The sequence below is a fragment of the Dromiciops gliroides genome, chromosome 4 (assembly GCF_019393635.1).
Source record: "Dromiciops gliroides isolate mDroGli1 chromosome 4, mDroGli1.pri, whole genome shotgun sequence".
NCBI lineage: Eukaryota > Metazoa > Chordata > Mammalia > Microbiotheria > Microbiotheriidae > Dromiciops > Dromiciops gliroides.
The window spans coordinates 104,223,429-104,251,240 of NC_057864.1; the positions used below are offsets into that span (position 1 = coordinate 104,223,429).

Consider the following 27,812-nt stretch of genomic DNA (forward strand, 5'->3'; position numbering starts at 1 on the left):
TTCCTTGATTTTGGTAGACATTGTGGGGATACCAGTGGAGCACACGATCAGTGTATAAATTGTCCTTCACCCTCACTATGTGACCAGCTCACCTTTTTGTTCATTCACTTCCTTGATGACATCCTTTGTGCTGATTCATCTGATGATTCCTTGTTTGTAAGGATATAGCCTGCTCATACTCACTCTGTGCCTCTCCCTTTTCCTTTAAAGGATACTCAATTTCAATTCTTGGAAAACTGCAGTTTTCTATGACTTTTCATGATGTCTCCCACTCTAATTAGATTGTAAACTTTTCAAGGGCAGGCGCTGTCTTTTGCCTCTCTTTGTATCCCCAGCACTCATGACAGTCACATAGTAGGTACTTGATAAATGCATATTGACTGGCTGGTTTAAAGCCATGCAACCATGGCATAAGGGATGCCATCTGGGAAATGTATGCTAGGAAAAGGAAGTGGGCCAGTCATCTATTAAGAATGAGGGATGTTGGGGGGCAGCTAGATGGCGCAGTGGATAGAGCACTGGCCCTGGATTCAGGAAGACCTGAGTTCAAATCCAGCTTCAGACACTTGACACGTACTAGCTGTGTGATGCTGGGCAAGTCACTTAACCCTCATTGCCCCTCCAAAAAACAAAAAACAAAAAAACAAAAAAAGAATGAGGGATGTTGATGGACAACCCAGTGCTACAGGGGGACCCATGAAATGTGAAAAGACTTAGAAAAAAAGCTTCTGTCTTGTTGGGTAAATCCTTTATGGAGGATCTGCAGCATGACATGAACAAGATGGGCAGGCTGCTTCATGGGAGGGAGTCCACACTGATGAAATCACAGATCCCTTGGAAGTTTTGGAGTGTTCCTGGGGACCAGTGCTTAGCACACAGTAGGTACTTAAGAAATACTTGTTGAATTGGAGGCATGTAATCACTTCCCAAAGGAAAACCCTTTCTGGGAAAAAAGTCCTGGATGTCACGAGTTTGGAGAGTTATCATAGATGTAAGACATGAAGAGTTTCAAATATCTCAAATGCTCAATACTTGGATAGATTTGTGTGTTCCTTCCAAAGATGATGATGATAGCATTTATATAATGCTATAAGGTTTGTAAAGTACTTTATAAATTTTATCTCATGTGAACCTCATGATAACCCCAGGTGGGTGTTATTTATCCCCATTTTACAGATGAGGAGATTGAGACAGACAAAGGTTGTCATCCATCCATATCCACCTATCCTGTAGGACTCTTGTTTGTGTCTTCCCTTAAGTTCAGGAGCAGGGAGTCTTCTTCACTTTCTCCTGACATCATGAGGATACCTGTGGTACACAGGGTTCATCCACTGGTCTTTCAGAGCATTAGCCATGTGGACAACTCACACCTTCCCCTTTTTTTTTTTAAATTATACATTCATTTGATGTCATCCTTTGTTCTAGTTCTTCTTTATATTTCCTTATTTGTCATGTTGCAACTTGCTTATACCCACAATGCACTTCCCTACTGTCCTCTGGGTAGAGTTATTTTTAATTTTTCAAAGTGTCCTATGACAAAACCACACGACACTGGTAGAACACCTAAAAGAGTGACCTTTGTTTGTTTCTAGAAGTTTGGAGCCCTTAAAGGAGCTTTGTAATTTCCCAAATGTAATCTAGCCCACTTTACTCTTGTTTAATTACTGCCCCACCTTCAGTAAATTCACTTTATAGTATCTGACCAAGATAAAATTTGATCAAGGAATTCTTGTTCAACACCAAAAGTGGGAGATCTTGTGGTGCATGGAAGACTGAAATATCCCAGAAAGGAGTAATGCTTCAGGTATGACTAGATAACCTTAAAGATCCCTTCTAATTCTAGGATTCTCTGAGTCTGTGATGAGCTTTTTAGCCCAAATCTCTTTTCCTACGCAAGATACATCCAATTAAATAAGCTTTTCATGTCATTATAAGTAATGAATGTCATTGATAAGCAATTAAATGTCATCCCACCCTCCAAATATCTAATCAAAAATCATTTGTAAGAAAAGAGAATAAATTCCATTGTAAACTTTTACATATGTATGTATGTACATATGTATATATGTGTGAATGTATGTCTGTATATATAAAATGTGGGAAATGTATAATAGAAAAGTGGACCAGTCATCTATTGAGAATATATGTTTATACACACACACTTACTTAGTGGATGAACTCTGTATATTGTTCACCTAAACATGCCACTTCCACAGCCAATATACTCGAGTTTCCCTATCACTTCTAGGATCAAATATAAAATCCTCTGGTGTTCATAGCTCTTCATGAACCTTGCCTTGTTCCCCACTTTTCTGGTCTTCTCGTACCTTACAACCTCCCCACCCCACCGTGCATTGTTCAGTCTGGTAACTAGTCTCCTTGCTGTCCCACACACAAGATCTCTCTTGGCTTCAGACATTCTCTCTGGCTATGTCCTGGAATTCTCTCCTTCTTCATCTCTACTTATTGGTTTCCCTGGCTTTCTTCAGGTGCTAGCTAAAATCCCACCTTCTACAGGAAGTCTTTCTCAATTCCTCTTAATTCTAGTGCCTTCCCTTTGTTAATTATTTCCCATATATTTTCTGTATAGCTTGTTTGTACATAACTGTTTCCTTGTCTCTTCCTTTAGATTGGGAATTCCTCCAGGGCAGGTACTGTCTTTTGCCTTTGTATCCTCAGAGTTTATCATAGTTCCTGGCACATAGTAGGTGCTTAATAAATGCTTTCTAACTGGATGTCATAATCTAGACAATAGGCATTTTTCATCCATTTGATTTTTCTGGTTTGGATGGTTCCATCAAACTCTTGAGTAGTTAAAGCAGATTTGCAATGTTCTAACACTTGTAGCTACCCAAATGCTATCCAAAAATAGGAACATCTGGAGAAGTTCATCATCCGTGAGATCTCTCTTCAAATTGGATTCCACCCTAGATCTTCCAAGATTCCATCAGCTTTTGGATTCCACCCTCTGTCTGATTAGAGGACAGAGTCATGAACCCCAAGCCTCTACAGTTTAAAACATCTCATTTCTCACCTGGATGAATTACTTCGGGATTTTGTTGAATTTTCCACTATACCCCTGTCCATTGGGTACTTTCTTCTGTCCACTCCCCCCTAACTTCTAAACTTCCTTTTGTGTGTTGTCTTCTATCCTTGACTTCCTGGAGGTCAGCAGAAACCTTTTTGCCTCTTTTTCTATCTCCAGCACTTAGCATAGTGCCTGGCACTTAGTATGCACTTAATGTTTATTGACTAATGGGTTAAAATATGGGAAAGCCTTTGGCAATAGGTCAAAGCTCACCAAACAGCAGAGAATTTAAAGGAAAAAACTTACTAATATAACAAATGAAGATCCTTTAAACACACTTGATCCCTCATCACACACTGGAGGCCTCACAGGAATGTCAGGGAACAAAAATTCAGATTTCTTCAAATCCATCTAATTAAAGAAGCTGGATGGATGGCCAATAGCTAGGTATACCACAAAAGGAATTCCTTTTGCATGTGGGTTGGGGTAGATTGATAGATCTTGAGATCCTTTCCAACTCTCGAGTTCTGTGAAAAATCTTGGTCACAAGATATGAGGGGCGGCTATGTGGCGCAGTGGATAAAGCACAGGCCCTGGATTCAGGAGGACCTGAGTTCAAATCCGGCCTCAGACACTTGACACTTACTAGCTGTGTGACCCTGGGCCAGTCACTTAACCCCCATTGCCCCACAAAAACAAAAACAAACAAACAAGATATGAGGGGTCTTTCTTTTGGAAGGCTGTAAAGGATAGGCTTGTTTTCAGAAAACAGGCATCATTTGTGATGTTAAGAATAAGTATTTATGGTATCTTGAATAGCAACTTTTTCCTTGGTCAGACTAGAAGACATCATTAAAATGGGCCAGAAGGGGGCAGCTAGGTGGCACAGTGGATAAAGCACCCGCTCTGGATTCAGGAGGACCTGAGTTCAAATCTGGGCTCAGACACTTGACACTTACTAGCTGTGTGACCCTGGGCAAATCACTTAACCCTCATTGCCCCACTTTAAAAAAAAAAAAAAAGGGCCAGGAAGGTCTTAGCAAACTATTTGATAGAATGGGACGAAATGCCTGCCTTGACCTGTTTCGTATGCCTGAGTTTGCTTGCACAGTACAGATGTTCCTTTCTCCCTCTGTGATTGGTTAAGACTTGACTTTGGCCCTTGATGTCATGACTTTCAGGAACTCTGAGGCCCAAGGAGAGGCAATGTTCTTCTTAAATCTCTGTCCAATAAAACCAATCTGAACTATTGGCAACTAAGAGCCTCCCTGCCAGAGTAATCCTTGACTCAACTTCCAAAATCTAAGCTCAATTTGATTTAAGCAGTCAGATGACTGAAGTGGAAGGGAAGGGCTAGAGTGCACAGGCAATCCCAAAGCCCCCCCAGTAACCAGGATCATGAGCAAGTTGGGCCAATTCCAGACTCTGCCAAGGGAATGTGCTGGGGACAAAGAGCCATCTTCAACTGAGGTGGTAAAGCCAGTGAAGCTGAATGCTTGAGGGTCTGGAAAATCACAGCAGGGTTAATGACAGTACTAGGGAAACTTGATTGAAAATAGATCAGTAAACTGAGGGGCTGGGCCACGCAGTTTGTGTTTCATTATGTACTTTCACTTCCCTGAAATTTGATTTGTGTGTGTGTATATTGCTGTTTTATTTTGTTCCTTGTGACTATAGCAACACCAAAAAAACCCCACCAAAACAGTTTCTGGAGGATTCAACCCATCCATGTTATTGAAAACAGCAAGATTCATTTAAAAAAAAATAATAATACACAAGTGAGGAAATACAAATAAATAGAAAACCTTTTTCAAGACAAAAAGGCCCCAGGCCAGTGATCCATCCACCCACCCATTAGAGAAGAGGTCAGACATTGTCTGGGGTGGGGAATTGGGCAAAGAATGAGGAGGGCTACCAGCCCTTCTTTGAGGTTCAAGGATCCAGGAGTCCAGACTCTCACTGAGATGACTGTTTTATCTGTGTAGCAGCAAAGAGTCCTTTTCAAGTCCTTTGGATTTATAGCAGCTTCCCTTAATGGTTCAAAGGGAAAAGCCTGATACAGGGTCAGGGCCCATGTGTAGGCAGCAGGGGAAAAGGGGGAAGAGATGTGTAGTTCTCTGGAACTACTGGGTGGACCCTCCCCTGCACCTAGGAATGTACTAGAGACGCCAACGCCATGACACTGTAAGTCACTGTAAAAGTCACCACAACGGGCACCTTATTTCAATTTTGGAGTTCAGGCTTGAGGAAGAATTAATTTCTTCTGAAGACTAGACTTTGGATGTCTTCCAAGCCCACTCAACACCCCATACTGGAGTGATAGGGTCTTCTGGTGGAGGTGGATCCAGTTGTATGTCAGTCCTAACTTGGCACATCAGAAGGAATTGGCTACTTGTAGATTGTCCATTCAGACATCTTTGGCTACCTGTCTCTCCATCCCCTTTCTATTGGGGGTGATCAAGGCATATGGTTTAAAGGGGAGATCTCTAACCCTCACCACCTCACTTACTTTCTTCCCTTCCTCTCCTCAGGGCTTAAGCCCAAGTCCCTTAAGCTTCCATCACAGTGAACTCAGCCTACTGTAAGGCTGTCTCTTCTGAGGTGGAGGTATGGCAAAATATTTGAGCCTTCTTTACTAGACACAAGGGATGGGGCAGAGTTTGATGCTTTCCCACCCTCAGCTGAGTTTCATGCCAACAGCCATTGCTTTCTGGTAGAACGTATTGAGTCTCTTGCAGTCCGCCAGGGAGAAGCAGCTGTCAGCAAGGGGATCCTGCTTCCATCGCCTGAGCCTTGAGCCAGAGCCCTGGGGTGCTGGCTCCTCTAGGCCCATCAGGTCGTCCACTGACACGCAGCCACGCAGGCTCAGCTTAGGGTTAGGTAAGCGTTCTGGTAGGTCAAGCTGGTCAAACGACTCTGTGGACAGGATGCTGTCCTCGCTCACAGCACCTGAGGGCCGAGGGGCACGAGTGGAAGATAGGGCCGGGACCAGCTCATCCAGAGAACCAAAGACAGTGAGCTCTTGAGAGGCCCCTGAGAACTTGCCATTGTGTTTGAGGATGCCCTTGCGATGGAGGGGCAGCTGTGGGGGCCGGTAAGTCTCCCTGACACTGGGGTAGCTGTTCACAAACACGTCACCTGCATCCAAAAGGTCCCCTGAATCACTTGGTTCAGGAGAAGAGTAATACCCTGACTCCCTCTGCCGAGGCTTCTTAAGAATTCCCTTCTTGGGTAGTGCCAGGGCAGTGTGCCTGGGACTGATGGGGGGTGTGAGGGGCTCCGCTGTAGGCTCCTCTGAGTGCTCTCTCTGTTCCTCTGTGGGACAGGCCACCTTCTTCTTGAGGATACCCTTGGGCAGCTTGATACCTTTGCCTGGGCCAGGGGAGACCTCTGCAGTTACACCCCCCTGGAGAGACTGAGCCATATCGTTCTCCTTTCGGGATTTCTTAAGCGAGTGCTGGCGCTCCAGCCCCGCCCCGCCCGTCGTATGCTGCTTAAAGAAACTGCGCACCTTGGCACTGTTTTCCAGGAGGGGCCGAGAGGATCGTCGGAGCCACTCAGCCACTGTGGTCCGGGGGGACTCTCCCCCTGGAACTCCGCTTTCTTGAAGAGCCTCCTGCTCCCTAATTGGCATAGCATAGCCCCAGTTGACCCACCAATGGCTGGCCACATCCTCCAGGGTGGCCCTGCGGGTAGGGTTCACCATTAGCAGCCACCGGATCAGTCCACAAGCATCTAGAAGGCAGAAAAGAAAGCAATGGGAACAGAGCATCCCAAGAAAAGGCACCTGATTTCTCTTGATGGCCTCTCTCCTACCTTCTGTCATCCTCCTTGGGACAGTTAGGTGGCCCAGTGGATAGGACACTAACCTTGGAGGAAGAATCTAAGCAAGCTTTTCCAACTATAGGAAAGCAGTGTCCCAAGGAAAAAGAGCGACCTATAATCCATATTCCTTGGAGATATTCCCATTTTCTGGGATACTGACAGGTCTGTTGGAAGGAGAGGAAGAGATAATAAGATGAAGGAGGGTGATATCTGACACTCCTTTGGATTTCCAGCCATTGCGAGTGACTGTTCTGCCCTTCTTTCTATTCTACTAAGGAAGCCAGAGAGAGGAAGATCCTTTACCAGGAAAATCCAGTAAACCAGTACATCCCATGCTACTCACCAGAAGGCTTGGTGGGTTCCCGATATTCACCATTGCTGATCTGTTTCACAAGAGTCTTAAAATCCTGTCCATCAAAGGGCATCATGCCGTGTACCAGGATATAGAGGAGAACACCCAGAGACCAGCTGTCCACCTGACACAGAGAGAGGGACATTGGTGGCAGGGAACACCAAATTCCTGGGCAGACCTATCAGCCTCCCCACCCCTATCCCTGCCATGGCGCCAAGGAAAAGAAATGCCCTTGGGCATATTGGAATTGTAAGGCCCTTCCCTCCCTTGTGATGGTATAAAGACATATGCTGGAGCAGGAAGGATTGAGGATAACCTCAAAGTCAAGATAGTCCTTCCGGTCTCTAAGGAGGGGTCAGTTTTGACATGGCCTTCAAACAGAAGGCAACTAGGCCATGCCTAGTTGTCCCATATGTCATCTGAGGCATGGAGATTGAAAGAGTACAAACATCATCCAATCTCCTCATTTCAGAGGTGTGGAAAATGAGGCCCACAGAACTGGCTGCCTGCGTAAGCAGCGGGAGATTGGTCCTTCCTCCTACTCCAGCTCAGTATCTAACCCCCCTTCTAAGACCCCATGAATGTCACTTGTATTTCTGAACTAGGCTAAGCACTCGTGTTTATCCCTGGGTACCACCGGACTAGACCCAGGCTCCAGGCCAGCAAAGGAGTCCCCGGGGAAACCGATTGATTTGGAAACTGAAGCTACTCACCTCTGGGCCCATGTAGGGCTTCCCATTGACAATCTCCGGTGAGGCATAGAGGGGGCTCCCACAGAAGGTCTGCAGGAGCTTGTCCTGGTGGTAGAGGTTGGAGAGGCCAAAGTCTGCGATCTAGAGGGTCAGACGAGAGGTGGGTGGTCACACGGAGGCTTAGGCTGGAGAGAGTTTTTCTTACCGTCCCCCTGCTCCAGCAAGCCCAGCTCGCTTCCCTGAACACTCTACACCAGGCACATCCAACAAGAGGCACAGACCAGGTCCTTTGGCCCTTGACACTCTGCTCACAGTCTCAAGGGAACAGCTAAGAGAGTTGATATAAGGCAAGAACCTCCTCAGGAAGGGGGCATTGGGGGAGGGGAAGGTTAGGGTTCCTTCTTCATCTGTAAAGTAAAGGGTTGACCTAGATGGTTTCTAAGACTCCTCCTTTTTTTTTTTGGTGAGGCAATTGGGGTTAAGTGACTTGCCCAGGGTCACACAGCTAGTAAGTGTCAAGTGTCTGAGGCCGGATTTGAACTCAGGTCCTCCTGACTCCAGGGCCGGTGATCTATCCACTGCGCCACCTAGCTGCCCCAAGATCCCCTTCTTCAGCTCTAAATCTAGGATCCTAAGATCCTTCCTCAGCTTCATGAAGCCTTTGGTGACTTTCATACCCAGAAGCATGTGAGTCCATATACGCGTGTTGAGGATGGGGATGGAATAAGGGAGATGGTGTCTGGGGCTTGTACCATTCTCCAGATGTTCCCAGTGTTCAGTTTCCTTTCTTCCAACGCACTAAGCTGCTGAGAGGGAAGAGGACTCCTGCTGTATAGACCTCAGTCTTTCCTAGCACAGGGCTGAGTATGAGATACATGTTTGATGACTGAAACGAGGATCTGGGAGAGTGGAGGCAGGGAAAAGCTTGGAAGAGAAGAAATATTCTCTTGACCTGTAAATCTAAAGGCTGGACCTTAAGAGAGCCCTTGGTTACTGATTAGCCCTACAAACATAAGCTGTCTATTTTCCCAGTCAATAACTCATTTCTCTCTATATTGCCTGAACTGCAGAAGGGTGTGGTGGGTCTGTGTGCTCTTGAAGAGTCATGGGCAGGAGGCATCCGGTCTACACACAATCTGAACTTTTATACCAACAAGACTTGGGGTGGGAACCTCTAAAAGGACAGGAATCCCAGGAATAGTAGTTGTGACAACTCACATGTAGAGAGAGCTGTTTTCATTATTTCATCTGATCCTCATAGCAACCCTACCTTCCATCTTGCAAACGAGGGAAACTGAGGCTCTAAAAAGCTGTGACTTGTTTGGATCTCCCATCTAGGTAGTATCTGAGATGGGACTGGAACCCAATCTTTCTGACTAAATCTAGCGTTCTAACCACTAACCCCCTAGCCATTCAGGACTCTCTGGGGCCCAGGGACCCCAAGTGCAGTTCAGACCAGGGTGGTAACTTGAGACCACCTTGATGGCCATCCCCCCCAGTTGATGCTTAAACCACTGGTAGAGATCTCATCCAAGTCACTCCCAGGTTAGTTTCAGTCAATGGTTGTTTATGAAACTGACTAGAAGGTTTATGGCTTAATTGGTCTCTTATCAAGGTAGTAAGGTCGTTAGCACAAATGGGAAGGTTCAAGACTATTCCAGAAACCTTTTACTGGCGCCGGCTGTCTCTGGCCAGCTGCAAGGAAAGCCCCACCTGGTCCGGGAATCCCTAGGCAAAGGGCACCCGAGGGCAAAGAGCCAGAGCTACCCATGGGAAGCACATTTCATATTTGGGGTTGGGTGAGACCTCTTCCTCTTGCATGGCACCCAAAGGCATGACCACAAAGATGCTTAGCCCCTGTGCTGAAGCCTTCTTGCAGCCTCCTGGCTAAAAGATCTGAGTTCCAAGACATTTGGCTAAATCCACCTCCTGACACAAAGGTCCTGGACTTAGATGCAAAATGAGACATATGTTTATTGATATGGTCAATGTGGGAATGTATTTTGTCTTGTTTTGTTCTTCTTTTCACTTTTATTTTGAATTTGGGAGGGAGGAAAAGTAAATGCTTGTTAATTTAAGAAAAAAAAATTTAAGTATACTTAGCTAAATCTGAGATAATAGGATTATATTTTAAAATCACAAGATTATAGGCCTGGAGCTGGAAGAACCCTCAGGCATCCTCTAGTCAAATCCCTTCATTTTACAAAGAGGTCTAGAGAAGTAATTTCCTCAAGGTCATGCAGGTAGTAAATGTCAGATGAGATTTGAACCCTAGATAACTTGTACTTTCCATTGTACTATGTTACTCTTGTTTTCCTGGCCTTTTGAGTCAGTAGACATACAGATGGGGATTTACAGCAGCAAAAAATTCCTTCCAACTTCAAATGAGCCACTTATCATTTCTTGGGAATCCAGGATGATTTCTGGGAAGCTGTACTGGAATGCAGGCTCCCCATCATAGGCATCAGACCGAAAGGATAAAGTTCTCAGGCTGTGAGCAAAGGTCAAATTGCTTTGAGCTTTGTGAGAACATGGAAAGTTTGGCTCAGCTACTCCCAGTTACCTGCTCTGAGAGCTCAGCAGACTTTGGGAGAGGCCTTGGAAAGAAAAACAGGGGCTCACCTTGATGTTGTCATTAGCATCCAGGAGGATATTCTCCAGTTTGAGATCCCGGTGGACAATCCCATTCTAAAAAGGGAGAAAAGATAAGAATTGGTCAAGCAGGAAGGCATGCTGACCAGGGGAGGTAATAGCTAGGGCTAGCTGATGGAATGAACATGGAGAAATTGGGGAACCCCTAAAATGAAGGGAGTCATAGGTTAAATATTGGAAGTGGAGTTTCATATAAAGGGTTCTGCTTTGGAGTCAGAAAACTTAAGTCTGCCACTTACTAGCTAGTCAAATCAATTTATCTCTCTGGTCACTTCTAGAAAAAGGGGATGATATGCACAAAAATATAAAAAAATTTTTTTTAAAAATTTTTGCAGGGCAATGAGGGTTAAGTGACTTGCCCAGGGTCACACAGCTAGTAAGTGTCAAGTGTCTGAGGCCGGATTTGAACTCAGGTCCTTCTGAATCCAGGGCCAATGCTTTATCTACTGCATTACCTAGCTGCCCCCACAAAAATATTTTTAGAGCAATTTTTTTTTTATAGTGGAAAACTAGAAACTAAAGGGGTGCCCATCAATATGGGGAATGGATGGACAAATTTAAGTTACACTAATGTATGGAACATCATTGTGTTACAAAAAATGAGAGGGATGGTTTCAGAGAAACCGGGAAGATTTATATAGACTGATGAAGAGTGAAGTGAGCAGAACCATGAGAACAATTTATACAACAACAACATCATAAAGAAAAACTTTGAAAGACCTAAGGACTCCGGTCAACATAGTGACCAACTACAGTTCCAGAGGACCGATATTAAAGCATGCCTCTAGGTAGATGATGGACTCAGAATGTGAGATGAGACATTCACTTCTGGACACAGCCAGTTAAGGAACTTGTTTTGCTTATAATAAATATATACTTGTTACAAGGACTTTTTTTTTCTTTTAACAGGTGGGGAGGTAGGGTCTGTGTGTGGTTAGGAATGGTTCTCCCTTCTACAAATAAGTGAATAGAAGGAGTCACCCATAAGCAGGGTAGCTTTGAAAGTTACATGTGAAATTTACTATATACTTAAGAAGAAAAGCAAACTATGTAACAGATCCATGGTTTCATGTGTAATCTTCTCTTTCTATCCCACAATGTATAAGGAGCAAAATGCTCTCTCCTAAGTTCCATTCCAGTATTAATCTTTTCTACTCTTTGATATGCTGCCTTGAAGGCAATGGATCCTGGACCAGGAATCTAAGAGATCCCAGTTAAGTCTTTATTTGTTCTTGGGCTTCCTGTGACCACAGTGGAGTCTCCTCTGATTGGTACAACACAGAAACTTTCCAACCCCTTCCTAGTATGTGGAGGGTAAATTGAAGAGCTCTTGGGAGGAGTATCTTGGGGATAAAAGGGCAAGGAGGGGAAGGGAGGGCAGATGTAGTTGGGGAGAGGGTGTCTTACCTTATGACAATAGTACACAGCTGAGACAATCTGTCGGAAGAAATGCCGGGCCTCTTGCTCACTGAGACGCTGCCGTTCACTAATGTAGTCATACAAGTCTCCTCGGCTGGCATACTCCATGACGATGACGATCTTGTTGTTGTTTTCAAATACTATGGCAGAGAGAGTGAAGGAACAGTCAGATTTAGGAGTATCTGACTAGGGGCCACAGTAGGCAGGGTATGGAGCTGGAAGCAGGCCGACACATTAGGCATTGTGTGCGGGGGCTCAGACCCCCCTGCCAAAACACAAGCAGGATGGCACTTCTTGCTTTTGGGGAGAACCAGCCCTGTGAGGGACTTATCATGAGATCATAGATTTAGAGTCCAAACTCCTTATTTTATAGCTAAGGAAACGGAACTTGGGGTCTTCCTCATTCAAAGTCTAAAACACGGGGCAGCTAGGTGGCGCAGTGGATAGAGCACCTGCCTTGGAGTCAGGAGTGGCTGGGTTCAAATCCGGCCTCAGACACTTAACACTTACTAGCTGTGTGACTCTGGGCAAGTCACTTAACCCCAATTGCCTCACTAAAAAAAAATAAAATAAAATAACAACAAAGTCTAAAACACTGCTCAGTACCAGCCAGATACCTCAAACTATGGCAAGATGGAAGGCATGGGGGTAATGACCCAACTCTCCTAGAGACAGTGGGCCAGGTCAAACCCACAGTTGTGAAACTAAAGGCTACCTGATCTGCCAATTTCTAGAGAGGGCGGGGAAGAGGGGAGTATCTTTTCAATTAAATCCAATAAACATTTACTAAGGGCCTAAAGAGCTCTGTGCCAGGTGATATAAGCAAAATTTATAGAAGACATGTTCCTTTCCCCAGTATATAGTAACATAGAAATGTGGAGAAGCATAAAACAGGTCTGTGAAAGGCCCGGTTCTCTCACATACAACAGAAGCTCCTCATGGCAGCCTCTCTTGCCAGTTCACATTCAGAAGAAGGCAGGGAGGGACCTCCTGGGACCCTTATTAGTGCCTCTGACACTGTGATTCCTGAAAAGGGTGTACGGGTATAGCATGGGAGGCTCATGCCCTAGCCCCAAGGAACTGCCTACCTGTTGTTCCTGAAAAACTGGGGCAAAGATGGATTTACTAAGTTGGTCCCTTAGCAGGCAGGAAGGGCATATGTGCCCATGAGTGTCAAAGGTTGCTATGCATTTAGCCAGTTACAAGAGAACTTCTCCCAGTCTCCTGTCTAGGTCCAAAGGAGGGAGCTAGGTGGTTGTGGCTGTCAAGATCACAAGACTAGAACCCAAATGTCACGCCTGGGTCAGAGTTCCTCAGAATACAATGAAGCATGTGCCTCGGGCCTCGTGGTCAACACTGTACTGTTTGTACTTTTTGTTTTTTAGGGGCAGAGGGTAGGGAAGGGAAAGAATTAAGCTGCTGCTTATAGCTCAACCAACTTCCAACTCAGCTCAACCTGAGATGGGAGGCTGTCCCATCTCAGAGCTTGGCACCTCTCTGCCTACGGGAGAAGAGAGAATGTAACCTCTGCCCCACAAACTCCAAGGAGATAGGCCCTACCCTCAAAAGCTAGTCAGGGCACGTCCAAGAGAAGGAGCAGGGTCATTCTCCTATCCCAGAAGCCCACATTAGGATCAGCCAAGGGGCCTGAACTCTCATAGCTTTTATCCCCATACCTTTAGGATCCAAAAGAACTGGGGAGAGGGGGTGGTAAGGAGGGTACTCTTTGAATTTGTGATCGTGCATGGATGGACCTCATGTGAGGAGGCCTATGGAAGTCCCTATGGGGTTGGTTCTCCCTGAAAGCAAGGCTACACTTTGACGCACACCGTCCAATCACCAAACCAAACCTGACTTCACCAACATGTTGTTACCTTCCTGCCCTGCCCTGGGGACATACACGGAGATCCTCCAGTCAGCCTTTTCTACCATTTGCCCAGGCATTCTGCATGATTGGCTGGGGTGGGAGGCCAGGCCTGGGCTAGCTGCTCTCCCCTCCCAGGTCTTCCCAGGGAGCCAGAGAGCGTCTGAGGGGGAGTGGTTTGGGACACTTCCCTGCCTGCTCCCTGTCATTAAACAAGGATAAAGAGAAAAGTGGCCTGGTCTTGGCTCCCTTCTCTCCTTCCCTTTTCTAAGCATTATGAAGATCACAATGCAGACAGGTGCACGTGGGTGTCTGCCCTCTCCCCCACCCCCCCCAATTGTTTGGAACACGGGACAGAAGGTGGCTGGAATGACTGACGTCAAGGGGAGAGGAAGCCAGGATGGAGAGAAAGAGAACAGAACACAGCAGAGCAGGTGGTGAGCCCGGCCCTCAGGGCGGGAATGACTCAGGCTACAGGTCCAGGGGAAATGAGACACTTCAGCTCTGTCTCTGCGTGTGTCTGTGCATGTATGAACACCTTTGGGGGGTGGGGAAGGGAGGCTTTGAATTCATGATCATGTATGAATGAACCTTATGTGAGTAGGCATGGGAAGGTGGTATGAACATCAGAACCTTGGAACCTGATTTATTTAGAAGGTCTGAACCCCAGATCTATTACTTAATAGCCACGTGACCTTGACAAATCTCTGAGACTTGGTCTTCTCATCTGTAAAATGGAGATAAGATATGGTCCAACTTCTAGGTCAACTTGGCTTACCCCATCTACCCCGACTCTCACAGGGCTATACTAAAGGTCAAAATAGATAATGCTCGGAAAATGTTCTGGAGCTATAAAAATGGTACCTAAATATGAACAGTGATTTGTGGATAGAGGAGCATCTGGATTTATTTAAACTTTCAAATACTCTATAAATGTGACTTATCATATAATGATAGCAGCAACATAGTATATAGGGAGATAGAGCACTTTTAATCTGGAAGACCTTTGGATTCTCTTTCAGAATTACTAGCTGTATGATCCTGGGCAAGTCACTTTATGTCTGTTTGCCTCAGTTTGCACAACTGTAAATGGGGATCATAAAATAGTACCTACCTCCCAGGGTGGTTTATGGGGCTCAAATGAAGGGCTATTTGTAAATAAAGTGCTTAGCACATAGTAGGTGCTTAAAATGCTTATTCCCTTTCCCTATCTCCTTCCCCAGTTGGGATGAGTTGAATAACCTGCTATTTGAATATCCCCTGAGCACTAGGGGGCTAAGGAAGATCATGTTCACCTCAGATGATGCCCTCCCCCTCCTACGGGCCCCTGGCCACCCCTCTTCCTCTTTCCTTACCTTCATGGATGGTGATGATATGTGGGTGGTTGAGAGATGACATGATCTCAATCTCCCTCCGGATGTGCAGCAGGTCCTGCTCATCTTTAATTTTATCTTTTCGGATGGACTTGATGGCCACCTGGAAGAAGAAGGGGGCAGGAATTGAGTTAGGAGGTAAACAGGTTCATCATATTCATTTTCCTGAAAGTCTCTTTCCCAGTAGATATATCACTGAAACAATGTGGTGCCACAAGATTGAATAAACCTAAAATACATTCAAATCCTGGGTTTGCTATTTGTTGCCAGTGTGACCTTGGGTGGTCACTTCATCTCTTGAGATTACAGAGGGGGAGTAGCTAGGTGGTGCAGTGGATAAAGCACCGGCCCTGGATTCAGGAGGACCTGAGTTCAAATATGGCCTCAGACACTTGACACTTACTAGCTGTGTGACCTTGGGCAAGTCACTTAACCCTCATTGCCCCACAAAAAAACCCAAAAAACAAAAAACAAAAAACGAGTAAAGAGATTACAGAGGAAGCTTTGGGTAGTGGACAGGGCACAGGACTTGGGAGTTAGGAGGATCTGAGTTTAAATCCTGACTCAGACAGGTAATAGCTGGATGACCTTGGATAAGTCACTTAATTGCTTTATGTCTCAGTTTCCTTATCTGCAAAATGAGCGGTGTGTGAGGTCTTTCCCAGTTCAAAATCTATGATCCTATGAATTGGGGTGCATTACAGGCCCTCCAAAAACCCATTCCAGCTCTAAATGCTAACTTTTCTCTTCTGAGATCAGAATAAGGGGGAAAACAAGTTTAAACTGCAGCTTGCTGGCTACAAATGAGATGGGATAAAGAACTTCTGCACAGGGAGGGCTGTTAGTCATCAGAACTGCGGACAGAATCTCACCTTCTCTGGTGATTTTGGATTCGCATTTCCCTGAGGCCAATTGGGTGTGGTCTAGTCCTCTAGACAAGCAGGGGGATCCTCTACCTTCTTTGTATATTCATGGATCCCCTTTGGCAGCGGCCTGGTGAAATCTACAGGGCCCCTTCTCAGAATCATGCTTTTAAAAGTATAAAATCAAATATATGGGATCACAAAGGAAACCAATTCTACTGAAATAGTTATGGAAATTTTTTTAAAGTAAGCTGAGTTATTTCTTGCATTTCTGAGTATTTTTCAGAAGGTACTGTGACATTAAGTACATCTGTGTATCCTGGTAAAAACATTACATTCATATTCTGTTTAAAAAGGGGGGGGGGGGCAGCTAGGTGGTGCAGTGGATAAAGCACTGGCCCTGGATTCAGGAGGACCTGAGTTCAAATTCGGCCTCAGACACTTAACACTTACTAGCTGTGTGATCCTGGGCAAGTCACTTAACCTTCATTGCCCTCCAAAAAAAAAAAAAGAAAGAAAAGAAAAAAAAGGAAAGAAGGGGGTGGGGGGATCCCAGGCCAAGACCTCCTGCCCTAGGGGCAGAAGTTAGATAGGTGGGATGAGAGGATATAGCCCTGGGACTGGTCAGGAAGCCTGGAGTTCAGATCCGGCCTCAGATATTTCCTGGTAGTTGTGAATTCTGGGGAAGATACTCAATTTCTGTTTGCCTCAGTTTCCTCATATGTCAAATGGGGCTAATAATAGCAAATAACAGATTTATTTTGTAAAGCGCTTAAGCACAGTGCCTAGCACATAAGAAGCACTGTTATTGTTACCAGACCTGAGAAACCCTGGACATTGGTGAGATCAAGGCAATTCTTGGTGGAAGCCAATGACTCTTTACAAGAGGCAAAATGCCTGGGAAGAAGGGCACTGATGACCTCTGCCCTTCTCCTGGGGTAGGGACTTGAGTGGGCATTGCTGTTATGGACCTAGCTCTCCTCATATGTAAAGATGGGGAAGCACCTCAGAGGCTAAGCTCTCGGTCTCTGAGGGGCAGAAGGGGAAATGGAGCAAAACCTGATTGACAGCAGCCCCCTCAAGGGCATACTTTGTCTGCAGGAGTCTTCACACTTTGTGAGCTTCGAGAGGCAGCTGCTACCTTACAAAAGACAATGAAGCAGCAGGACCGTGGGGGAAGGGCGGCCCAGTCAGTGTTCAAGGAACAAAGTCAGAGACTTGGGATTATTCTGGGAAAGTCAACCATTAGGATTGGTTATATGGCGGTGGGGGGAAAATCAACCTGCTCCCAATAACCCCTTGTCTGCTGAGAGCTGGAACAGTAAACATAAGATTTCTTCCGGCCCCCAGCCTGATAGACAAGTTTTTAGAAACCCGAACACAGGCAGAGGTGAATAGCTTCTGATTCAATACTCCAGAAGGCTTCTCTCCAGAGGGGCTCTGAATATTTGCCCTCCACCCCCTAGCAGCCGAAGGGAGACAGAGAAAAGGAAACCATCCCAGGAGAGGAGGGGCCGCTAATCCACCCTTTCAAAGGGGTCCCAAAGGCAGACAATGCCCTCCCCGGCTCAGAGGGACAGCCAACTCTGCTGGGACTGAGTTCCCCCATCGGACAAGAATGCGGAACAATCATAATCCCGTAAGAGGAGCTGGCTCACAAAGCCAAGAGCCTGGTCACCCCAGCAACAGGCCAGGGGGATGGCCCGGCCTCCACCCCCATCCCTCTCTCCGAAGCCCGCAGAGGAGGGGCCGGACCTAGCCCCAGTGAATGGGCAGAGGGGAAAGCCCCACTAGAAGCAGGGTATCTAGGACAATGGGCAAGGCGGGAGAGGGAGAGGGAGGTCAGTCACCCCAGAGGCCTCCCTCCCAAATATTCAGGATGAATGAGGCCACAGTAAATGAGACAGGCTGCTCTAAAATGAGATGGGATTGCAGTTTCTGTTCTCTCCTTGTCCCCCAGTATTTCTTCGGTAATCAATACAAAGAATAGAAAATTCCCAGGGTGGGAAGTAAAAAGATCTGGATTCTTATCCATTTGCTAACACCAATTCACTGTGTGGTTTTGGAAAGTCACTTAAATTCTCTGGGCCTTGACTTTCACTGAGTAATCTCATTCTGGGCCCTCCCTTCCCTATTCCGGGAGAGGAGGTTTCAATGACCCAAGATATAAAAGCGCTTTGAGTTCTTCAAAAGAATGAAGCTATAGAAAAAGTATTATCGTCATATAATAAAAAAGTTGTAAAATAAAACACACCCATAAATGCAGATCAAACAAGTAATAATTGAGCACTTATTAGAGTGCCAAGCATGGATATAAAATATATACATATTAGTCATAAAAATTAACAACAAGCCTGAATCCCCAAAACAAGTTGGGCCAGGCCTAGGAAGTCAGTAGACCTGGGTGTGAATCCTATCTGTGTGTATATAGAAGAGAATCTCCTTTTTTGCGAGCTGGGAACTATTTGCTTAGCATGGGTACAAAACTTTCAAACATTTATTATGCACTTGCTATGTTCAAAGTAGACACTTTTTGTTGAATCGGACTGAACTGAGTGATTGTGAACAGTTCGTTCCTTCTCTGTAAGCCTCAGTTTCCTCCTTTGTAAAACGAGGGATGAGAATATTTATACTCCCTACCTCAAGGCTGTTGTGAGAAAGGCTTTTTATGAACACCAAAGGACCCTATAAAATGTGGATTGTTATTATTATTATCATAAAATAAATTAGGTTGCCAGCAAGTAGGAATGCCAATTAACATGGGAATGCTATCCTGCCTAACACCCCTACCCCTAGTAACAGGAAAGGAATGATGGATCAGAAAGACTGGTCAACCAAGGAGGTCAAGGGGAGAACTGAAGGGCCAATATAGACCAGAATGCTCATAGCAGTATTCTCAGTGGTAACAAAGGACTGGAAACAAAGTGGGTATCCATCATTTGGAGAATGGCTGAAAAACCCATGATGTAGGAATGTAATGCAATATTATTACTGGGCAGAAAAGAATATAAGGAATCAAGAAAAATGTGGAAAGAGCTGTATGAACAGGGAACAATTAAAATGATGTAAATGAAAAGAGCTCTAAAAGGAAATCAAATTCTGGGTAAATGAAAAAATTAATGATGGTTCAATGTATTAAGCAATTTTGCTGATCTCTTCTTCGCTTTCCCTCACTCTTTTTTTTTTGGTGGGGGGATGTCTTTAAAAATGTTATTTGTTACATTGGATGGCTCTCTGGGATGGAGGCGGGGAATTTGGATGAATAAAAAAACCCCACAAAGATACCAATAAAAACCCTTTTTTAAAAAAAGAAATGATGGTCCCAGAGAACAGATGAGGAACTACTAGTACAAAAGGTGGTATACAATATCAAATGTTTTTGCTTAATTCTTTTCTTTTGTTACGTAATAAGGGTTGATCTAAAAAGGTAGAGGTGGGAAATGATTGATATATGAAGACAAAAAAACACAAATAAAACATTTTTTGGGAAAAGCTTTGTTGCTCATTTTTCTAAGCTTTATTTAATCCTCTAAACAACCCAGTGTAGAATTTGACTATTATTATTCCCATTTTTTAGATCAGGAAACAACTTGTCCAACATGGTTAGGCTAATAAATCTCAGAGCTGGGACCTAGACTCTGGTCTCTTGACTCTAAGATCTAAGTATTCTTTCAGAACTGCGAAGTTTCCTTCTTTTTCTTCCCCTTTCTGTCCCAAAGGGTATCTTCACTTAGCTGGGGTCCCTAAGGGGTGGGAGGGGCTTCCTAACCTTGTTTTCCAGCCCAGAAACAGACTGTGTCATCAGGCTCCTTGCTGGTCCCCAAACAGGTGACAAGATGAGAGCACTAATTTCCCATCAGGCCTGGGGAGATACCAACTTCTAACTCTGGCCTCTTCTCTGTGTTTCACTGTTGGTTAGATTGAGAGGGCACTGAATGTCCCTGGTGGACATTCCGATAATCCCAACTCTTACTCTAAGAGTTTTTATAGGGACCTTTGTCCTAACCCCATGAGGACAGTCATGCATTGAAGCAGGACAAGAGCCTCCCTCCTCACAGAGTAACCAGGTAAAAGCCAAAAAGCACAGGATCACCATTCTACCCTCGAACCCCATGAGCTCATTCAGAGGGAATAAAAACAACCTCTAGACCTTCTCAAAAAGCAGTAGCTCTAGGCAATTGTCATAGAAGATTTTTCATAAGATTATGATGTCATCTCTATTAATGAAGCTTGCTTCCATTAATAATGGCTAGCATTATAAAGCATTTTAAGGTTTTCAAAGCATTTTATAAATATTATTTTATTCTCACAATAACCCTGGGAGGTAGTTGCTAATATTATCCCCATTTTGCATGTGAGGAAATGGGAGTCAAACAGGTTACTCACAATTATCAGCTGAGGCTACATTTGAACTCTGGTCTTTCTGACTCCAGGTCCAATGCTCTATCCACTCTTTTTTCCTCTTATTTTAGTATTTTGATTTCATCTGACCAGTAATATTCCTACTAATTAATCTCAACAACTTCACAGGGCCTCAGTGTGTTTCTATCAATCAACCGATAAGCATTTATTAAGTGCCTACTGTGACGGATACCGAGTAACAGGGTGACAAGCCTGAAATGCTGTCCCCCTAAAATTTGTTTTGTTCATGGTTAAGAAGCATGGAAAATCCAAACTAGAACAAGTAAGGGAGAGGGAGGTGTTGACAGTAGTGTGGAGGAGAATTAGCCAGATTAGTCCAGTCCCAGATAAAATATTTCATTCCAAGATCTACTACAGTGGGCAAGTTACTTCACATCTGAGCCTCAGTTTCCTCCTACGCAGAATGAGGAGTTTGGCTACCTGACCCAAGGTCCCCTTCCGGATCTAAATCCTTCAATCCTATCTTTCCAGATTCCCCTCTTGTCACTTCCCAGATGTCCAATTCCCTATCCTGGCTGCTGGTTCTTTTTTTTTTCTTGATGCTCCAAGGCTCAAAAGGAAGGGAATGTTTAGCACCCAGTCTTGGGCCTCAGGCCTTCTCCCCACACACCTATTCTTCTGCCAAGGTGGATCTCTGGGCCCTGGGTGTGGACAGCATCATCTTTCTAAAGGGCTCACAAATGAGAAAGGCCTGGACTTTAGAGGAGCGTAAAGGCACGAGGAAGGATTCCTAAGGGAGCTGGGGCTGCTGGATGTTGGGACAAGGGTAGGAAGCTAGACCTGCCTGGGGGGCGGGAGGCAGTGGGTGTAGTACTAGGTGATAGGACCTGGAGTAGGAGCCGTCACCCACAACTGGAACAGGGGAGGCAGGGCAAGAAGATGGGAGGAGATGACCCATTTAGATAAGTGGCCAGAGAGGGCCAGAGAAGCTGGGCATGAATGTAGGCACACTGAGTCTGCCGCTGGAAATTGGCTCTGAAAGGAAGAAAAACCTTCTTGCCCGGCCTTCTCTGCCCCCAGGCGGGTACCCCACCTCCAAGCTGCTCCACCCTTCTTGCCAAGCTGCCCAGACAAGGAGCTTGGAGCTTCACAACCCAGCCCTGTGTGTGGCTTGGCCAGGGCCCAAGGATGGGAGCTGCCTGCAGCCAGCAGCTTCCCTCTTTCCCTCTCCTGCTCAGAGGCTGGCTGCAGAGGAGGTGACCATAAGAAGGGCTAGTACCAAGGGAGAAAGGAGTCCCTTCAGGAAACTGACAAGAGAGGGCCTGTGGATTGCATCGCTGCCTACCTAACTCCGAGGATGGTGTGAAAGGAGAAGCTTTATCCATGCCCCTCATGGACTATAGGAGACAAGAGCACCTTCAATCAAAGGATCACAGATCGAGACCTCGAGGGGGCCCTCAGAGCCTATCCAATTCAACTCCCTCGTGTTACAAATGAGGAAACTGAGGCCTGCGGGGTGTTAAGTGACTTGTCCTAGGTCACACTGATAAGAAGTATCAGAGAGGAGAACTGAACCCAAGTCTTGGGACTCCAGAACCCTTGTGCTGAAGAGGGTTGGCCCATAGGTACCAAGGAATGAAACAAAACCATCCTCGGAAGTGCCCTAACCCTAACTCAAAAGCCCAGGATCACTGAGGAACCCAAAGGTAGCTGTAATACAGAGGAAAAAAAATCAACGAGGAGAAAAGAAAGGAGAAGGACACTCTGAGAAAAAAAAAATGTCCTAAAAATTGCATCAACATTTCTACCCCCATTACCCATTGCCCTAAGCAGGAGGGATGAGGACACAGTCCATCCTGGACTGGGGCCAAGGGACGAGACATTAGAGAAAGCCAGACACGGACAGTGGTTCACCTGGCACAGATCACTCATCTGATAATCCAGAAGGCTCTGGGGTTAAGGCCAAACAGTAGGCTGGGTCTCCTGCAGAATTCAGGGAACTATTCCACCATGCTATGATACAGGGGGTAAAGGAGGAGGCTACTGGGTAACATAGGGCATAAAGATTACTGTGCCAACTTCTAGCCCTTCCACTAACTTCCTAGTCATATGGGACCTGAGGTCACTAGTATTCTTTTTTCTTTTTTTTTTTTTTTAGTGAGGCAATTGGGGTTAAGTGACTTGCCCAAGGTCACACAACTAGTAAGTGTTAAGTGTCTGAGGCCAGATTTGAACTCAGGTCCTCCTGACTTCAGGGCCGGTGCTCTATCCATCGTGCCACCTAGCTGCCCGGTCACTAGTATTCTACAGAGGGAGCTTAGGCCATGTGAATGAGGGTGAGAGAAGAGGGTCAGTACAAGAGGTTTAGGGGGAGGCAAGTGTTTCTAGGTTGGGGGCACAGGTCTTTGAGCTTCCTGCTAGGGAAGAACAGGAGGAAATGTCATTGAGATGCCAGGAGTATCCTCAGGAGGCTGAAGGATCCAGTGCAAATATTTGCCTTCCCTTTGATACCTTTCTGGAGTATCCATTAGTACTGCCCCTCCTTTCTCTCCCCAGACAGGTCAGTCCCATCTGGCTTTTGATGATGCCTTTTTTTTTTTTTTTAGGAGAAATAAGGACTTCAATCGGGGCAGAGGAACTATAGCTCGTGGTATCGCAAAGCTCCAAAGCTAGGAATACCCCATGATGCCTTCTTAAGCTGGCTGGGGGTAAGAGAGAAATCACTCCTCCCCTATTCCCAACCCAGCCCTAGGGGGGGTGGAGGCAGGTACCCCTCAGCACAGTCTTTTTTGGAGGGTAACACAGATCCCTGGGAATTTAATTTTCACCAAATCCAGGTAAAAATAAAATAGTCTGTTAAATACCTATTGTGTTCAAGGCACTGGATACAAAGATAGAAACGATACAGATCTTGCTCTGAAGCAGCTTATAGTCTCTTAGCTAACCTCTCTGGGCCTCAGTTTCCTTATCTGCAAAATGAGGAAGTTGGACCAGATAATCTAAGGCTCCTTTTAGCTTTAAATCCTTGATCCCAAGGGAAAGTAAAGATATGTACACAACAAAATAACTGATTTCAGAAATGTGAGAAGTGCTAAGAGTTCCAGGCACAATAGTCTCAATCATTTCATGATGGAATAGGGGAGGGAAAGGAAGGAAGACTCCATGGAGTAGGCGCACAATGCCTGGCACATAGTTGTTTCGTTGTTCAGTCGTACCCAACTTCTAGTGACCATATTTGGGGATTTATTGATAAAGACACCAGGGAATGGGGCAGCTAGGTGGCGCAGTGGATAGAGCACTGGCCCTGGAGTCAGGAGTACCTGAGTTCAAATCCGGCCTCAGACACTTAACACTTACTAGCTGTGTGACCCTGGGCAAGTCACTTAACCCCAATTACCTCACTAAAAAAAAAAAAGACACCAGGGAATGTTGAAAATTGTCTTTACGTGTGACTGCAAAAAATAAAACTGTTTTCATAAAAAGAATAAAGATACTGGAGTGGCTTGCCATTTCCTTCTCCAGCTCATTTTACAGAAGAGGAAACTGAGGCAAAGAGGGATTAAGTGACTTGCCCAGGGTCACACAGCTAGTGACTGTCAGAGACCAGCTTTGAACTCAGTAAGTGAGTCTTTCAAACTCCAGACCCAAAGTTCTATCCACTGCACCCACCTAGCTGCCTGCCCTCTTTGGCATAGAGCAAGGACTACTAAATATAAATACTTGCTGCCTGATTGAAGTGGTTGGCACCAGAGTTGAAGAAAGAGCCCTCTTTTACCCAGGGACTGAGACTATGTCTTGTGAATTGAAAGTCTATATCCACAGTTAGGCGGCTATCTTCAAGGTGGGAAAATAGCCTTGGGGATGAAGTTTAGGTATCAGTCCCCAAGAAGAACATCTGGTGGTGACCTTTGGGAGGCAGATGCCCCTAGATTCTATAGAACAGAAGCATAACTTCCAAATTCTGTCGCTGCTTAGTTGGCCTTTCTGAAGGAAGAGAAGTGGTTCTTAGGACCTTAAGAAGACATCTGTCTCTGGGGATCAACAAGAGAGGGAGAAGGTAAGTGGCAAGAGAAACTCATTTCAATCGAGGAAGGGCACACGAAAATCTCAGGCCGGGTAATCTAAAAACCCGGATCCTCCTCACCTGGCCCTCCTACTTCAGAAACAGAAAGAAAACTTAAGAACAATATTGCCCAACAGCTCTAAGTTGGCAGCCAGAATCTGGGGACTGTGCCAGGCATTAGAAGTGAAAACACACACATAATTCTATTGATTGGTCCATAATCCATCCCCCCATCTCCACCCATCTCCAACCATCTCCCTCCTTCACCAATGAAAGACTTTTTGCATTTCAAATCAGCAACTGACAACAAAAGTAGCAAACAACAAGTAAGGGGTGGAGACTGGGGTCAGATCCAATGTGGTAAACCTTGACCTTTGAGGACATTAAAAAAACAAAACAAAAAACCATCAAAAATCCCCACAATCTTCTAATAGAATCCTTTCTTTTAGGGTTTTTTTTTAATATTCTGGTATTTCCCACCCCAAATAACCACTGGTCTCTTCTTTTTTTTTTTTTTTTCCAGATCCTAGAGACCTTGTTTGAGCCATGATGAAGGATTTCCTCTTTCCCCGCCACCCCCTCCCCGCCCCAGCCTTCGAGGGAATACTGAAGCCCCCACTCTCAACCCTTCTAGAAACCAGGCTACACAAAGCATCTTCCCTCCTAAGCCAATCCCCAGCAGTCCTCATCACCCACAGTCCCCAAAGGTCCTTTGCACTCTGCTTTTCTTTCTTCACGCAAAAGGGGGTGGGGGCGGGCTTGTCTTTAAATTGAGTCGGGATGGCAACGGAAGAGAGAAAGCAAGAGACAATAGGGCAATGGCATACTTCCCCCCCCCCCCCCAGGCAGCCAGGGGCTGACAGGTGGATCTCAGGAATCAGGGATGTTCCCTAAAATAACACATCGTTCCTCTCTAGCTACCATCCTTGAAAGGAAATATTCAAAGGTACCCATGTAGGTAGTCCAAGAGTACGTTTCTCATCTCCCTTTCTCCATGCTTACCCAGTATCGAATCTGAACTACCAGATGGTTAGAGGATACGAGTGAGGAGGTCTCGCTCACCCCTTCATTGATAGCTCTGGGCATCTAAATAGGGTCCAGACTCTCTCTTGGAATCACCCACTCGGTCCCCTTCCCCATCACCCAGACTGCATACACTACGTAGACTTCCCCCTCAGGGCCAAAGCTGAGTGCTCAGAGCTCACCAGTCTTCCCGATCGCTCTCTCGCTTTCTGCACCTTTCCGTAGGTCCCTTTGCCCAAGGTTTCCAGGAACTCATAGTGGTGCCGCAAATTGTGCTTGTGATGATGCCTCTTTACCGCCTGCTTCTTCATCAGGGGCTTGGGAGACTTAATGAGCCCATCTGCTAGGGGCGAGGCGAGCCCCACGGAAGGGGAGGAAGCTAGGATGGAACGTTTGGGGAAAGTGAAAGGCTCCATGGAGAAAGAGGAAGGAGAAGCAGGAGGAGACGCTGGGGACGCAGCTCAGAACGAAGGACGCCAGCAGCAGCAGCAGTAACAGCGGCGGCGGCCACTGGGGAAAGCTCAGCAGCGCAGGGGCCCGGGGCACATGTGTAAGCTGCCTAGAGGCCGAGATCGAAACTTACAAATCGAAGAAACTGACTGAGACTCAGCTTTCCAAGTTCCAGTAAATGTTACAAGCCCCCTGCGGTCTGGCCCCGCCTTCAACCGCCCATTGGTCAGCTACCAGACCGCACGTGACTGCAGGCGTTTCGATTGGGTGTCTCATCCCAGTCTTCACCCCCCCACACACACACACACTCCCTCCTCCCCTTTCGGCGTGACTACAAAAGGTGTCAACGAAGGTCCTGGCCTCTTGGCCCCCTGTAACCGAGGGATGGAGAAGGGGAGGAGGGGGGACGAAGGACTCTAGCAAAGAGTGAATGGGGGAATTTGGGGAGCAGTCATGAGAATGGACTAAGGGCTGATGATTCTCGAGGACTGCCGAATTTCCAGCGATAAAGTTAAACTTTGGCGCTCGGACAATGTTAAACTAGCTCTATTTTGGGAGCTCATTGTAAGGTTTTCCCCGGTGATGCAGGATGATGTCATCATGTTAGCAGCGTTGCTTCTGCTGTGCTTGGGTTTTCTTTGGGAAGACGTAGGGGAGGGGACGGGATATCAATCTTTTAAACCAGGGGTCATTAACCTTTTTTGTCACGGACAGCTTTGGCATTCTGGTGAAGTCTGTGTGTCCTATCCTTTCTCAGAATAATGTTTTTAAATGCATGAAATAAAGTACGTGGAAATAGCAAGGCATACTTCAAAACGCACACAAATTCACAGACCCCCGGATGAAGAACCCCTATTTTAAACCTTTAGAAAACCTAGCCCCCTCCTTGAAGTCTCTCCTGATTCCCTTTAGCTAAAAGGGATCTTTACACAAATTTTCAGAAAGCACTTTTGCTCTCATCATTTTTATATTCTCAGCCTCTGGTATACCGTAGGTGATTAATACACAGAACCAATCTAAGTTGCAGCACTATAAGTGCTCACCTTATCTAGGCATTCCCTAGTATTAATCAAATCACAAGTCTAGTCCCTACCTCTATCATTTGTATGCCCAGTGATTGGCATATAGAACATACTGTATAGCACCAGCACATAGGTTTATTAATTGATAGATTCACACCAAAGCCCTCACATCATTAGTATCCTCTTTGATTCAGACCTCGAGTTTCCTGTGAAGATTCTTAACAATTCAAATATGGGGGGGGGGGACTAACTGTGGGAAATGCTTCTGGCATGGGCGGACATTGATAGTCACCTTTTCCCCAGGAAATAACAATGTCACGGTACATAGTTTGCATTTCTATAACTCAGTAAAGTTTATAAAGTACATCCCTCACAACAGCTCTTTGAGATCAGTAGGATAGCAAAGGCAGAAAAGACCTCGGAGACCATCGAATCCAAGCACTTCATTTTTACAGATTAAGAAACTGAGGCCCAGAAAGTTAAAGTGACTTTCATAGAAAAAACATGTCTGAAAGATAGATCATCTGATCCAATGGAGATCCAAAGTGTAAATCTTGTCTATAGCATCCCTAAATGAGGGGTCATTTGATTGGCCTCCGATTGAAAAACTCAAAGGCTGGAGGACCGTGAAAAAGGGGTAGCCCATTCCATTTTTAGATAACTATCATTGATAGAATTCCCACTTACATCCAGCTGAGATGGTCACACAACGTTTCTGGCCATGGCAACACTAGAACCCAGTTTTCTTGACTGCCAGACCAGAGACTGCTTCTTCTACCACTATATCAAGTTCTGTATTTAAGTCAATTTTGTAGTGGGGGAAA

At 45.6% G+C, this 27,812-nt stretch overlaps 1 protein-coding gene across 1 annotated transcript; it reads right to left on the reverse strand.

The window, feature by feature from the left end:
• Positions 1-4,815: 4,815 nt before the first annotated feature.
• NUAK2 (NUAK family kinase 2) lies at positions 4,816-26,452 on the reverse strand. The gene is made up of 7 exons (XM_044004517.1): positions 25,699-26,452; positions 15,188-15,308; positions 11,957-12,108; positions 10,520-10,585; positions 7,919-8,038; positions 7,197-7,329; positions 4,816-6,763 (listed from the first exon to the last, which is right to left on the reverse strand). The coding sequence occupies exons 1-7, from the start codon at positions 25,930-25,932 to the stop codon at positions 5,706-5,708; spliced, it is 1,884 nt and encodes a 627-aa protein (XP_043860452.1). The 5' UTR covers positions 25,933-26,452; the 3' UTR covers positions 4,816-5,705.
• Positions 26,453-27,812: the final 1,360 nt, after the last annotated feature.

Coding starts and splice junctions, on each gene's coding strand:
- NUAK2 (XM_044004517.1), bottom strand. CDS start 25,932: ATGGAGCCTTTCACTTTCCCCAAACGTTCCATCCTAGCTTCCTCCCCT. Junction 15,309..25,698: donor GAGAGCGATCGGGAAGACTG/GTGAGCTCTGAG, acceptor TTCTTCTTCCAG/GTGGCCATCAAGTCCATCCG. Junction 6,764..7,196: donor GGAACCCACCAAGCCTTCTG/GTGAGTAGCATG, acceptor TCTGCCTTCTAG/ATGCTTGTGGACTGATCCGG.